Below are 14169 nucleotides of genomic sequence, written 5' to 3'. Positions count from 1 at the left end.
AGGATAAAGTTTGAGCCACATTTAGAGTCTGTTTTTTGTCTTAGTAAAAATAGATTGTAATATTTGACCAAGTGCATTCTCAATCTATGCACTTAAATTAATGGTAGTTTCCATTTTCTGCTTTTCAACAATTGTTGTTCTGTTGCAACAGTGCTTTATAAAGATATATTTTTGTTTTATAAAACATTTGTGTCCAAATTATCTATTAGAGACACTTTGGTGTCATTAGGGAACACACATCTAATAATGTATCCATCCTCTACGAAGGGCAATCAAATCTAACCATAACAGATTAATTCAACTTTAAAAGTATTTCCACTGAGCCTAAGGGATCAAGTTTGATATACTTGTGAACATTTGTTCAGACCTGAAAAAGTTAGTTAAGTATGGACAAAGGCTGTTTTGTGTAACTGTGAGGTCAATGATTTTACCGCCCCCTTTCTCTTACGACCATCTACATTCTTTCTACAAGTCTGTAGCTCGACATTCTGGCTGTATTGCAAAGGGCAAAAGTCCGTACCTTTGAAAATTGCTCTGTTAGGTTGTGTTGTTGAGTAAGGCTCACAATTAACTTTCTCCGGGCAGTTAACTGCTTGTTCCCCTGGGCTAATCAGAAAGGGAGTTTTGCTTTCTACATAAATAACAATGCTGCATGTGCACCTAAATTATAGTCTGCTTTTCAGTTTCCAAGACTTATTCTGTGCAGGGACACAAGCCTAAAATTAGTCTTGAATTGGTGATTGATTTGATAGATGTTCCGCAGATATTTGGGCTGTGTATAACCTTTCCATTTTGGCAAAAGGATAGAACTGCAGAGGAAGCTAAGGTGACCAGATTTTAACATTGGCAAAGCGGGACGTCATTGACCGGGGGGGGGGGGTCTAGATTTAAAATTTGGTCTATATGGAGCAACAAAAAGTTTCATAGAATGCAAAAATAGTATTGTAATATATATATTTTTAATTTCAACATAAGTACAATTTGCCAGGTACCCCCAGATGTCCCTCCAAAACTGGGACAATCTGGTTACTCTAAGGCAGTGGTCCCCAACCTGCGGGCAGCGGCCCGGTGCCGGGCCGCGAAGGCCATGGCGCCGGGCCGCAGCTCCCTCTCCCCGCCCCCCCCGCAGTAAAAAACTTCCCAGGCCGCAAGCTTGCGGCCCGGGAAGCTTCTTACTGCGGGAGGGCAGGGAGAGGGAATCAGGGCCAGGCCGCACGGCCGTGTGAACGCGGCCCGCGGCCCGATGCGCGGGCATGGCCCGCGGGCCAATGCGCGGGCACGGCCCGTGGGGCGCGGCCCGCAGGCGCGGCCCGATGCGCGGGCACGGCCGGATGCGCGGGCACGGCCCGATGCCCTGCCGGTCCCCAGCCTCAGAAATGTTGGGGACCACTGCTCTAAGGCTTAGAGGAAGCACTCATAACAACCAAGGAATCCTCCTTGGACAAAATAAGCCATAATGGAATAGGTGATATTTCCTGATCCTTATAAAAGCTCCTTGGTTGGGCTTGCTCACTGTATCTAACAAGGATATTTTTTGGTGCAGCTACACAGGAAATGGATCTTTTAGAGACCCAAGTTGAAATCCCTACTGATGTCATGGTAACTTGCTGGGTGATCTTGTGCTTATCAGACACTTTTCGCTTAACTTACCTCACGGGGTTGTTATTGTTGGCAGAGTCTAAATATGCATAGATGTTGACCACATACTAGTTAATAACAAAATAAATTTATTGAATAAGAGAACTACCTGTATAGGAAAGAGGAGAGAGAAAAGTATTTCTGTGTGCTCTATCTGGAGACAGGAAGAGAACTAACTAACTCAGAAGAACAGAGAAAAACCTGAATGAGCCAATGAGAGGCAAGAAGGGGAACTATTTGAAACAGGGGAAGGTCCCTAACCTTGCTATTCTAGCTGTCTCTTCTCTTTACTGCCTCTGCAGGATTTCCCAGTCACTTCTTTGTGTATATGTACAACAGATCTTGCATATTTCAACAGTTGTGATGATAAAATGGAGGATAGGAGAACAATGTAAGCCACTTTGTCTCCATAGGGGAAAAAAGTGAGGTACAAATAATAAAATCATAGATTTGGAAGGTACCTCCAGGGTCAACTAGTCCAACCCCCTGCACAAGTCAGGAAATCAGAACGACCTGCCCACCCACAGTGAACCCAATTTCATGCCCAAGAGATCCTCACACCAAAAATCTCCAGAATTCAGCCTGGCCTGGAGAAAACTCACCTACCATCCTACAGTGGCGATTAGCAATTCCGTGGGTATGCAATGAAAGGCCACAAGAAACAAACACTGGCACATCCCTTCCTGCCCACCCACTCACAATCTTCCTAAGTTCATAAAATCAGTATTTCTGTTAGATGGCTACCTAGCATTTGCTTAAAAACTTCCAACGGACCCACCACCTCCCAAGGAAGCCTGTTCCACTGAAGAACTTCTAATTGTCAAGAACTTCTTCTGGATGTTTATCCAAAAATTATTTTGAATTAATTTCAACCCATTTGTTCTTTTCTGCCCCACTGGAGCAACAGAAAACAACTCTGCTCCATCTTCTATTTGACAGCCCTTAAAGTACTTGAAGATGGTTATTATATCACCTCTTAGTTGTTTTCTCCCCAGGCTAAGCAGACCAAGCTCCATCAACCTTTCCCCATAAGACTTGATCTCCAAATCCTTCACCATATTTGTAGCCCTCCTCTGGAAATGCTGCAGTGTATCTTAAAGTTTCAATTAGATAAATAGATAAAATATATATTTTGTAGGGGGAGCATGCAAGATGTTTTTGCATGTGGAAATTGTGACTCACTCCAGTAAGATGCAATATTAAGAATGCAATTCCAGTATAATGAAATTCCACCACTCAGCCCCCTTCCCCCCCTTTCCTGGGAGGAAAATGAGAAGGCTGGGAGGGGTGCTGCTGTGTGTGCATGTATGTGTATATGTGTATATACATGCCTTCACATTTCCTTCCCAGGAAAGGGGAGGAAGGGGACTGGAGGGTTGAATTTCATTATGCTGGAACTGAGTTGTAACACAATTTAGCCTTTTAAAGAAAAGCAAAAAAATGATTTCAAAGTTGGAAGGGGGGGTTGCTCAAATGTGACAAAATGACGCTGGAAGATGATTGGTAGTTTTTGCCATGTGACAATGATTGACGTGTAAAACAAACAGAAGGATGTTTTGGCTTTCAAATAGGCACTAGTCGTCCATTCATTGCTCATCTACTTTGCCTCATGTCCCTCCATTGCTTCTATTCTATATATTTTCTTTCTGATTCTAAATAAGATTTTTAAAATAGTAATGTTCTACTATAATAATCTAAAGCCTCAGAGCCATCAGTTGCTTCCTGGTATTTATTTGAAAGCTGTAGCTGTAGGCAGAGAAGCTTGCTGAAGCACTGAAATTGGCTGGAAGCAGGTGAGGATGAAGTCAGAAGGGAACACTGAATACTACTGAGCCACAAATTCTCAGTTTTGTTTGGGTTTGATTTTATGAGTCATGCATAGACCTTTTTAGGTATGTGTTTTCAGAAGTTTCTCTTAGAAACATTATTCTATTTTACTGCTTTGTCAAGAACGTGGAAAAGATTCATGCTTCTTAGTAATAAAACCTGCTCTTCAGACTTTCAGGTGTCTTGATCTTGCTAATTAGTGACTGTGTCACTCCAGTGTTATATTACTGCAGTACTGTTAAAAAGTGGTTTATGTCTTGATACCAGATGAAAGAATCCCTCCAGTGACAAATGGATTTTTGCCTTATTAAGTGGCCCTTTAGTAGGCCAAAATCAAATGGCATGTATCCATTGACTGTACCATCTGGAAACCAGTCAGTGGATGAAATTCAGATTGGTAGTGTTGGTGAATAAAATTGTTTATAGGTTGTGTTCTAGTTTTTAAAGTGGTGGGTGGCTGAAATATTACTCCAAGTTTCACATACTTAGAATTGAATATTTTGTATTATGGATAGTCTTCTAATATGATGCCCTTATATGCCTGCATATGAAAATACAATCCCATCAGCTACATCTGTGAAAATTTTTACATTACTCAGCTGATTTCAAGTAAAGCAATACAGAAACAAGGGTTTCATACATCAAAGTTTACTTCAGTTAATGAGCCATCTCATTAATGCTACGGTCATTTCAAGCAGTACTACTTCCCCCATTGACACCTTTTCCTCTTTTTTACCATATGGTCTTAGAGGGTTTTTAAAAAAATATTCTAAGTTGAGTCATTGAATCAACATAGAATTACAATGCTATAGCAGCACCACTGAGATGGAGTCAGTGAAGTCAAAGCATCTCAATTGTGTTGCTATAGCACCGATTTAGCACTAATATAGGTTTAGAGATATAGTGTTCAACTTAGGACTTTAAAAAAAAGTCCATGGAAAATCACATTGTGAAAAGGGGCAGGAAAAAAAAGAAACATTGTAGGAAAATCTGTGGACGTTTTAAACAATATACCACAGCGATTCAGAAACACCATGTAGGAATAGAAAATGGACGAAAGCAGTTTTCCTCACAAACAGCTCAACCATGCTTTGCTAATCCAATGCAAGTGGGTTTGTGTGAACAGGAAAACAAATTCCACTAGCAGCCGGTTACTAAATGAAGTGAAAGAAAAAAACTATTAACAACCAGTTACTGAAATAGAATACTAAGACAGTTTGAAAATGGCCATGTTTCTTTTTAGTTCAGATTCATCTTCCAGTATGTCATCCTTTTAATAAGTTATATGGGTGACCCATCCCAATAAAATGTATTCAAAGATTTATAATGATACCAAAGCCAATCACTCAGAGTCAAAATCTTACTTCTTAAATGATAGAGATTGTGCATTCGATGATCACCAGAAAATGTTGAATTAAAGGAAGGAAAAGCAATATAAGAATATTATTTCAAGATATGAATTAGTGCATGTTGTTTATGTTCTTAAGATTTATTGTTCTGTAATCATTTGTACAATGTTTTGCAAGGTGAAGCATCAGTTATGTAGACAAAGAAATGGTCAGTAAGCCTAGAAGGAAAGGGCAGAAGAAACCAAAATTAGAAAGGGGTGAAAATCAGTTGAGGGAGAATGAAGTGCAATAATTTGAGAACTGAACTGAGGTTAAAAACTAATCAGTACAGGTACCGAATAGATGCAGCAAATCAACAGGAAAGTTCTGAGGACATTCATATAACCAGCATAGTTTTCTTCTGGTTTGTGAACACTTCATAAGCTATCAGGCTAGTTTTTTTTACAAGTATTGAAAGATGAGCTCTGGCACTTAACAGATATGAATCAGACATTCTTTAGGCATCAGAACATGAGAAGCCATGTTGGATCAGGCCAATGGCACATCCAGTCCAGCATTCCATGTCACACAGTGGTCAAAGCTGAAGTGCTTTGACCACTGTGGGCCACCCATTTGAGGACCCTTCCCACTCCGTCCAGGCCCATCATTGGCCATTTTGGGAGAGGGAGGCAGGTTGACATGATCACATATGTCTAGGCCACAGCAAATGTCAGAGTCCTGCTTGAAGAGCACACAGGTGCTATTCTTGGCCCACAATGAGGTCTGTTATTATAGGTGCTGATTCAGGGTTTCTGGCACCGTAGAATACAGTCCAGAGGGTCTGGTTGTCACTGGTTATAATCCTGGGTCTGGTACAATTCAGAGGTATGGTTGACTGGTAACAAGATTGGTGTATGCATGTGATAGCCAAGGGACAGGAAGTCAAAACTTCCCGACATTAAAAAAAAACTTGTCAAACATTGTCACATGGAGAAAACTCCCAGTCATCTTCCAGCATCATTTTTTGCATTTGAGCACCCCCCAAGTCTAAAATAATTTTTTAAAAATTGATAGCGTTGAAATGCAAAACTGTAACAACACAAACAAGGGAATACCAAAAGGTGGGTTTTTAAATCTCACCATCCCCCCCCCCCCCACTCAAACAGACTATCTCTGATCTCACTAAAACCAAGTATGAAGTTGAATCCTAAAGAAAAAAGAGAAAGAAGGAAAGGTACCAACCAAACATGGTGGTGGGTGGGGAGGGTTGCCATGTGGTTACATTGGAATCATTTTGTAATGCAATTGGACATGTTTTTTTTTTTTTAAAGGCCAGGGAAGGTTGCAAGGGTAGGTAAAGGAAGTGGCACTCAGGGGTGGGAGGAATAGCTGGGTATGCCTGACTAGTGACAGCTGGACTTTTCCCACTCACAAATGGCCTAACCCCGACATACACACCGTTGGATCCTGCAGCAAAAAAGGAGACACATATTTCTCTTTGTTCCCTTGAAACGGGCCAACTGAGGGGGCAAGTCAGGCCAGCTCTGGGACCGCCCTGGAAGGGGCCCAATTCTGTGCATAACTGGAAAAAAGATACATGTAAACAAGCAGTGATCTGAGCCTAATTGGTCATGCGGAAGAGGTCTCTCTGTATCATATATGCTCTCCTGATGAATCTGGTTTACAAATTCAGCCAAAGGATGGCTCATTATTTAAATAACCCTTTCCACTTGAGAGTATTTATATTGGCCAGGATGGATGTTCTCCTCTCAAAGGTGTTAGATGGTAGACACCAGCAGATTCCATTTTAGGAAAGTTTTGCAAGCTCACCAGGTACAACTCAATGCATTATTCTAGCTTGCCAGTTTAATTAAGTTCCTTGTAAATAATTTATTTCCCCTTTACTACATTCCAAAGGCCTTGTAAATAAGGAAAGTGCATTCAAATATGTATTAAATTATCATTCACCTGAGATTACAGTCATGGTTGCTAAATTTTTACTTGAAGTTCTCATAGTCATAAGTAAGCTCTTTTAGTGTATTACTGTTTTATCTGTTTTGTTGTCTATTTATATATTCTCTTGCTCTGACCTTCTGCCATATATATTCTGGTATGCAAGTAAAGCTTAATGAATGATTATGCACTGGAGGGAGGGACAAAAACTGTGTTCCCTTTTTCTGCAGTACTACGATCACAGATAAAATCCATAGCTAAATACAACAGTTTGATTAATTTGGACACTTTATGTTGATTAATTTGGACACTTTATGGAAAAATTTTTATGGAAGAGAACGTTTCATGCAAAGTTGGGTATGATAAGGGACCAAAATGGTAGGGACCTCACAGAAGCAGAAGAGATTAAACAAAGGTGGCAAAATTATAAAGGTAAAGGTATCCCCTGTGCAAAGCACCGAGTCATGTCTGACCCTTGGGGTGACGCCCTCTAGTGTTTTCATGGCAGACTCAATACGGGGTGGTTTGCCAGTGCCTTCCCCAGTCATTACTGTTTACCCCCCAGCAAGCTGGGTACTCATTTTACCGACCTCGGAAGGATGGAAGGCTGAGTCAACCTTGAGCCGGCTGCTGGGATTGAACTCCCAGCCTCATGGGCAAAGTTTTCAGACGGCTGCCTTACCACTCTGCGCCACAAGAGGCAAAATTATACAGAACAACTATACAAGAGCTAGCTTAACATCCCTGATGACCACAGTGGGGTAGTTACTGACCTGGAGCCAGATATCCTGGAATGTGAAGTCAAATGGGCCTTAGGAAGTCTGAGCAACAATAAAGCTAGTGGTACAGCATTCCAGTTGAACTATTCAAAATCTTAAAGGACGATGCAGTAAAAGTGCTACACTCAATATGCCAGCAAATTTGGAAAACTCAACAATGGCCACAGGATTGGAAAAGGTCAGTTTACATTCCAATCCCAAAGAAGGGCAATGCCAAAGAATGTTCAAACTACCGCACCATTGCACTCATTTCTCATGCTAGCAAAGTTATGCTCAAAATCCTACAAGCTAGGCCCCAGCAATATGTGGACCAAGAACTTCCAGAAGTACAGGCAGGATTTCGAAGAGGCAGAGGAACTAGAGATCAAATTGCCAACATACGCTGGATCATGGAGAAAGCTAGGGAGTACCAGAAGAACGTCTACTTCTGCTTCATTGACTATGCTAAAGCCTTTGATTGTGTGGAGCACAACAAATTGTGGCAAGTTCTTAAAGAGATGGGAATACCAGAGCATCTTATTTGTCTCTTGAGAAATTTATATGCAGGTCAAGAAGCAACAGTGAGAACTGAACATGGAATCACTGACTGGTTCAAAATTGAGAAAGGAGTTCGGCAAGGCTGTATACTGTCGCCTTGCCTATTTAACTTGTATGCAGAGCACATCATGAGAAATGTGGGATTAGAGGAGTCACAAATTGGGATCAAGATTGCAGGGAGAAATATCAACAACCTCAGATATGCAGATGATACCACTCTAATGGCAGAAAGTGAAGAGGAACTAAAGAGCCTGTTGATGCGGGTGAAGGAGGAGAGTGCAAAAGTTGGCTTGAAACTCAACATCAAGAAAACAAAGATCATGGCATCCGGCCCTCTCAATTCCTGGCAAATAGATGGGGGAAAAATGGAGATAGTGACAGATTTTATTTTCCGGGGCTCCAAGATCACTGCAGATGGGGACTGCAGCAAAGAAATTAAAAGACGCTTGCTCCTGGGGAGGAAAGCTATGGCAAATCTAGACAGCATCCTAAAAAGCAGAGACATCACCCTGCCAACAAAAGTGGGTTTAGTCAAGGCTATGGTATTCCCGGTTGCAATGTATGGCTGCGAAAGTTGGACCATAAGGAAGGCTGAGCGTCAAAGAATTGAGGCTTTTGAAATCTGGTGCTGGAGAAGACTCTTCCGAGTCCCTTGGACTGCAAGGCGAACAAACCGGTCAGTCCTAGAGGAGATCAACCCTGACTGCTCTTTAGAAGGCCAGATCCTGAAGATGAAACTCAAATACTTTGGCCACCTCATGAGAAGGAAGGACTCCCTGGAGAAGAGCCTAATGCTGGGAGCGATCGAGGGCAAAAGAAGAAGGGGACGACAGAGAATGAGGTGGCTGGATGGAGTCACTGAAGCAGTAGGTGCAAACTTAAATGGACTCCGGGGAATGGTAGAGGACAGGAAGGCCTGGAGGATCATTGTCCATGGGGTCGCGATGGGTTGGACACGACTTCGCACATAACAACAACAACAAAATGGAAAATTCCTTTTCCTTTTTTTAATTCCTTGTGTTGTCTCTTTGTGCACCTTTTACAGTTCCATCTAGAAACACTGTGGCAGTAGCTTTAGTAAACAAATATCCATGACTTTCTAGTTTTCTGCTTATATAACACATAAAATGTGGTAGCCTGGGTCCTGACTAGGACCACTTGGAGAGCTCATATCCAACCAGTCCACTGACAAGTGTATTGAATTCTGATTGCATTCTGGGAGCTATACCTCTGTAAAGCTTAAGGAGCTGTTTTTAACCTTTAAGGTCATACACCATCCGGGCCTGACATACCTACAGGACCACCTCTCTAAATATGTCTCCAGAAGAGCCTTGCACTCAGCCATTATCAACAGGCTGGTGGTACCTGGCCCCAAAGAAATCTGGGTAGCCTTGGATCCTGCCTGGTGGAATGAGCTCCCAGAAAACATCCGGGGCCTGTTGGAGCTTACTGAGTTCCGTAGGGCCTGCAAAATTGAGTTCTTCCACCAGGCTTATGGTTGAGGCCAGTAAAACGTCTAACAGCATTGTTCTGGCCTCCCTTCTGTATATGCTCCCACACCATGGGTTTGGCCTTTATGCCTTTGGATGGAGTTTTTAGATACGTTTTAGAAATATTTTTAAAATGCTGAACTGTTGTTTTAACTTGCACTGTCTCTATATATGTTGTTCATGAGTCTGCTTTAGCAGAGAGGGCAGTCTAGAAAGACAATTAAATAAATAAATAAATACGTTAATAAATACGTTAATAAATAAATAAATAAATAAATAAAAAGTTGTTCTACAGTCATTTATAACCGTCTTTATCCTTGCCAGTTTGTCATGTAAATCTATAGTAGCAGAACCCTAGTAGTAGCTGTACTCCAAATGTTATGAGCTATAATTTTGGGGATCCCCAGTTCCCACTTGGAGGCTGGCATCATATTTGGAATAGACTTGAATATCTCTTCCAAGTCTCTACAAGGTGTCCCATTGATTGGTATCAGGAAACATCTAAGGGCTTTAAAAAACAAAACCTGTGAACCATAACTGCATGGAATGACAGTAATTTGGGAGACAAAAATAGGAGCTGTAGAATTCTGAAAAAGTCATATAGGCTGTTGGGAATGTACATTCTGTTTTTAGTTTAGCTTTGTGCTTAACACTATACACGTGGACAAATAACTTAGAAGACATGTGACTTCACTGGGATTGTAGGCCAAATTTAGATGTTATAAGAGACATGGAACTCCATATCTCCTTACTGTCCATTCCTTGGAAAGTCTAAGGTAAACAACATGTGATATGACATCCATCATATTGTGTATTCCTCATTCCCGCCACAGGCAGCAAAGGAGATCATATAATGTGATCATATAATTTCACTGATAATGTGTATTATACGCTGTAAGGACGAGGATGTACTGTTAGTGCCAACAGACATCTCTGTGCCGTGTTCTCAGCCCATGGAGAAAGCACAACAGAGCCCCATCTGAATGTTCTCAAAATGTCAACAACTGGATTAGATATTGTCAGTTATGATATTTTATGTTTCACAGAAGGGCCAGTCTTTTCAATGTTAGTGAGTTCACTCAATGTTCATTTTACAGGCCAGGCTCAGATAACAGACGTCACAGTGGCAGACAGCAGATGGCTTGCACCAGTGAAAAGGGAAGCTTGTCCATGGAATCCACCAAGGAGACGCGCTTCTGTGCTGTGTGTAATGATTATGCTTCAGGCTACCATTATGGCGTTTGGTCCTGCGAGGGCTGCAAAGCCTTCTTCAAAAGAAGTATCCAAGGTAATCTCATGAAAGTTAGCCAGTTAAATCTCAATCCAGTAATTAAGGGAATGTATCATTCTAACAAGACTGGATGTAATTTTGTAAAGTTGTATGATCATGTATCTGACAATCCTTAATTAATTTTCAAAAGACTTGGTGGTAGTTAAATTGCTCTCCAAAAACAATACAAAAACTTGTATTTTTTTTAAATCATCTTCCATGTTTTCAAATATTTTGTCTTCCTATATGATAATATGTAGTGCAAATAGTTTGTTTAAAATGCTAAGTATTCAGGGGGAAGACTGTGGCTCAGTGGCATAGCATCTGTTTTGCATGAAGAAGGTCCCAAGCTCTATCTCTGCCAACTCCAGTTAAAAGAATCAGTTGGTAATGATGAGACAGATCTCAGTTTCAGACTGTGGAGAACCATTGCCAGAGTAAGGTAAAGGTAAAGGTATCCCCTGTGCAAGCACTGAGTCATGTCTGACCCTTGTGGTGACGCCCTCTAGCGTTTTCATGGCAGACTAAGTACGGGGTGGTTTGCCAATGCCTTCCCCAGTCATTACCGTTTACCCCCAGCAAGCTGGGTACTCATTTTACTGACCTCGGAAGGATGGAAGGCTGAGTCAACCTTGAGCCAGCTGCTGGGATTGAACTCCCAGCCTCATGGGCAGACAGCTTCAGACAGCATTTCTGCTGCCTTACCACCCTGCGCTACAAGAGGCTCTATTGCCAGAGTAGACTGTGCTTAATTTGATAGATCTATGGCCTGACTCAGTGTAAGGGGTGTTACGGTGAGTGCTTTTTATACATTCTGAGATATTCAAATTCAGCTTGGGGGGTCCCCACCCTGCGCCCCGTATAACAGTCACACATAATTTGCAGTTTCTTCTCCATTCCCATGCATGGCTCCTGATTTGGAACCACTTTCCTGGGATTTTTCTCCATTGCCTGTCAGGAGCTATGGTGCTCCAGGGCTGATGCTGCAGGTGCACTAACTCAATGCTGGACTTGAGGCTGGGTGCCGTGACTGTACCACCTGCACTTAAGTGAGGGGAGCAGTTTTGGTATCTTTGCCCTTGTTTGCCTGCCAGTGAATGCTTGCCCCTTCAGGTCGAGCCTCCAAAGGTGGGGTACTTGTTATGGTTCTGAAATGGGAGAGGTCAGTCACAGAGTATGAAGTTTGCTCTCCTTGGGTTTTAGTGCTAAGTGCTTGTCCTGTAATGTTACATTCCCACCACCAAAGTGTACTGCTGCTTTAAGTCCTCATAGCAGGGAACTCTGAGCAGAGTTCTGTGCTTCACACACTAACTACTGAATTATAAGATCTTCTGGCTGAAGTTTCTGTAGGAAGGTATGTGTGTTTGAGTGTTTGATTGGGTGCTAGGTAAGAGGCCTGGCTGCCCTGGAGAGGGTCGTGATTGGCTGAGCCTGGAGTCAGCATCCTGAGTGCCTCCAGGCCTAATTGGTGAGATTGCAGTAGTGACAAGGGGGGAAGGACTTGTTCAATTGGGGCCTATGAGCTTTGCTGTGTTTTCTGTTGGGCCATTTCCACGCGGGTGGAAAAGGCCGAGGGGGCAGTCATATGGAAGTAGGCTAAATCCCCGCTTCAACATGATTCAGCCACAAGGCAGGCCTGCTCCCAGGCCTGCCATAGATCAGGCCCTCAGTTGCCCTGGGCTAAGGGAATGCGGGAGAATCCACATTCCCTTAGCCACTGCGGGGGCCAACAAGGCCTGTCCTGTCCTTCCCTGTGTGGACAGGGAAGAGCTGAGCCTTCCAGACCCAGCTCCTTCCTGCCCTATGGTGGCCAAGAGCGGGCAAAGAATGCCCCGGTTAGCTTTGCGGCGCTTTGTCTTTAATGTTTCTTTCCCCCCGCTTTTATCATTGTATTGTTACATGACATGTTACCCACTTCTTGGAGGAATGAGAATTTTCATGAGCAGCACTTCCCTAGATTACCAGTTGCTCCTTTGGATGAGAGAGGGACACTGCAGTGGCTGCTGTACTTAACACATATACAGACAGAACATAGGTGGATTAGAAGTGTAGCCCTCCTACAAGCAGTAAATTTGTTAGCTCACATTAGAAAGCTGAAGTGGCCACATCCCAAATCACAGCAGTACATTATTTTATTCACTTTTCATATCCCATACCAACTAATGCAGTAAAATGGTAAAGATTTGCTGCTGGTAGCACAACACTGCCACAAGCAATACTTGAAGACATATTGAAAGAGAAAAAACATCTCCCATTTCACTTAAAGCATTCAAGTATCTGTCGTCTTGGCTTCTTGGAATAACATGAAGTATTTCAGCAAAATTTGACTGCAATGGCAACTTTAAGATATAGAAAGATTTATTCAAAGTGTGAGCTTTTGTGTCCATGCACACTTCATGTGTACACGTTGCTGCATTCCTGGAGAAAGTTATGCATGTGGATCTTTTTTGCCCCAGTTGTTGATAGAGATCAAGAAACTGCTAAGGTGAAGAGGAGTTTATAAAAACTTTTCTATTTGTTTCTTTTTTAAAGCTTTTTTCTTTGCATTCTGAAAAACCCAAATATGAATTATGCTAGACTAGATTGTTATTACTGTGGGATGTAGCATAACCTAGTTCACACACATCTGCAATGTGTATAGCCAGTCAGAAACAGATCATGGTATCCCTTGCACACAAAAGTCACATCCATGATTGCAAAGATTTTGGTGGAAGTTCTAAAAGTTAGAACTAAGCTCTGTTAGCATATCCTAATTCAGTTGTTCTGTGACTGTTAATCTGTCTCTCTAGCTATATGACTCTTCTCAATCATGCATTGTAATGCTATGGAATGCCAATAAAGGTAGGTAATGAACGAACGAAAGCCATCGTGCTGCAAGTAAGAAGCTTAGAGTGAAAACCCAGCTCTGTGAGGGGAATTAGCATTTTGCAGGAGAGGTGGGACATATTCCAAGCAAAACCAAAAATAGAACATCCAATTCACTGCAGACAGGACAGTGAACTTCTCAGTAGCTTGATGAGATAGGAGAAATACACAGATATTTGAGTACCAGTCTGGGGGAAGGAAGCTATACATCTAGGGTTGCCAGCTTTGGGTTGGGAAATACCTCAAGGCTTTGGAGGTGGAGCTAGGAGTGGATGATGTTTGGGGTGGGGAGCAACCTTAGAGGAGTATAATGCCAAGGAGTCCACTCTCCAAAGCCATCATTTTATCCAAGGTAACTGCTTTCTTTAGTCTGGAGATGAAGTATAATTCCAGAGGCTCCCCAGGTCCTACCAGGGAACTAGCACTCCCTTAAAAAATGTGAATATTTCCTGCAATTTCCCATTGTATAACGTGAGGCAAAA

At 42.2% G+C, this 14169-nt stretch overlaps 1 protein-coding gene across 8 annotated transcripts in view; it reads left to right on the top strand.

Annotated features, from left to right (window-relative positions):
* Nucleotides 1–14169, top strand: part of ESR1 (estrogen receptor 1) — a 284464-nt gene that overhangs the window by 165573 nt on the left and 104722 nt on the right. For all 8 annotated transcript variants that reach the window (XM_077349643.1, XM_077349653.1, XM_077349603.1 and 5 more), the window contains one exon: nt 10650–10840. In XM_077349643.1, the coding sequence (XP_077205758.1) occupies nt 10650–10840 (191 nt within the window). The remainder of the gene's footprint in view (nt 1–10649; nt 10841–14169) is intronic.

The sequence above is a fragment of the Paroedura picta genome, chromosome 1 (genome assembly GCF_049243985.1).
Source record: "Paroedura picta isolate Pp20150507F chromosome 1, Ppicta_v3.0, whole genome shotgun sequence".
Classification (NCBI taxonomy): Eukaryota; Metazoa; Chordata; class Lepidosauria; order Squamata; family Gekkonidae; genus Paroedura; species Paroedura picta.
The sequence above is the reverse complement of the archived record's forward strand: the minus strand, read 5'-3'. Positions and strand labels throughout refer to the sequence as shown.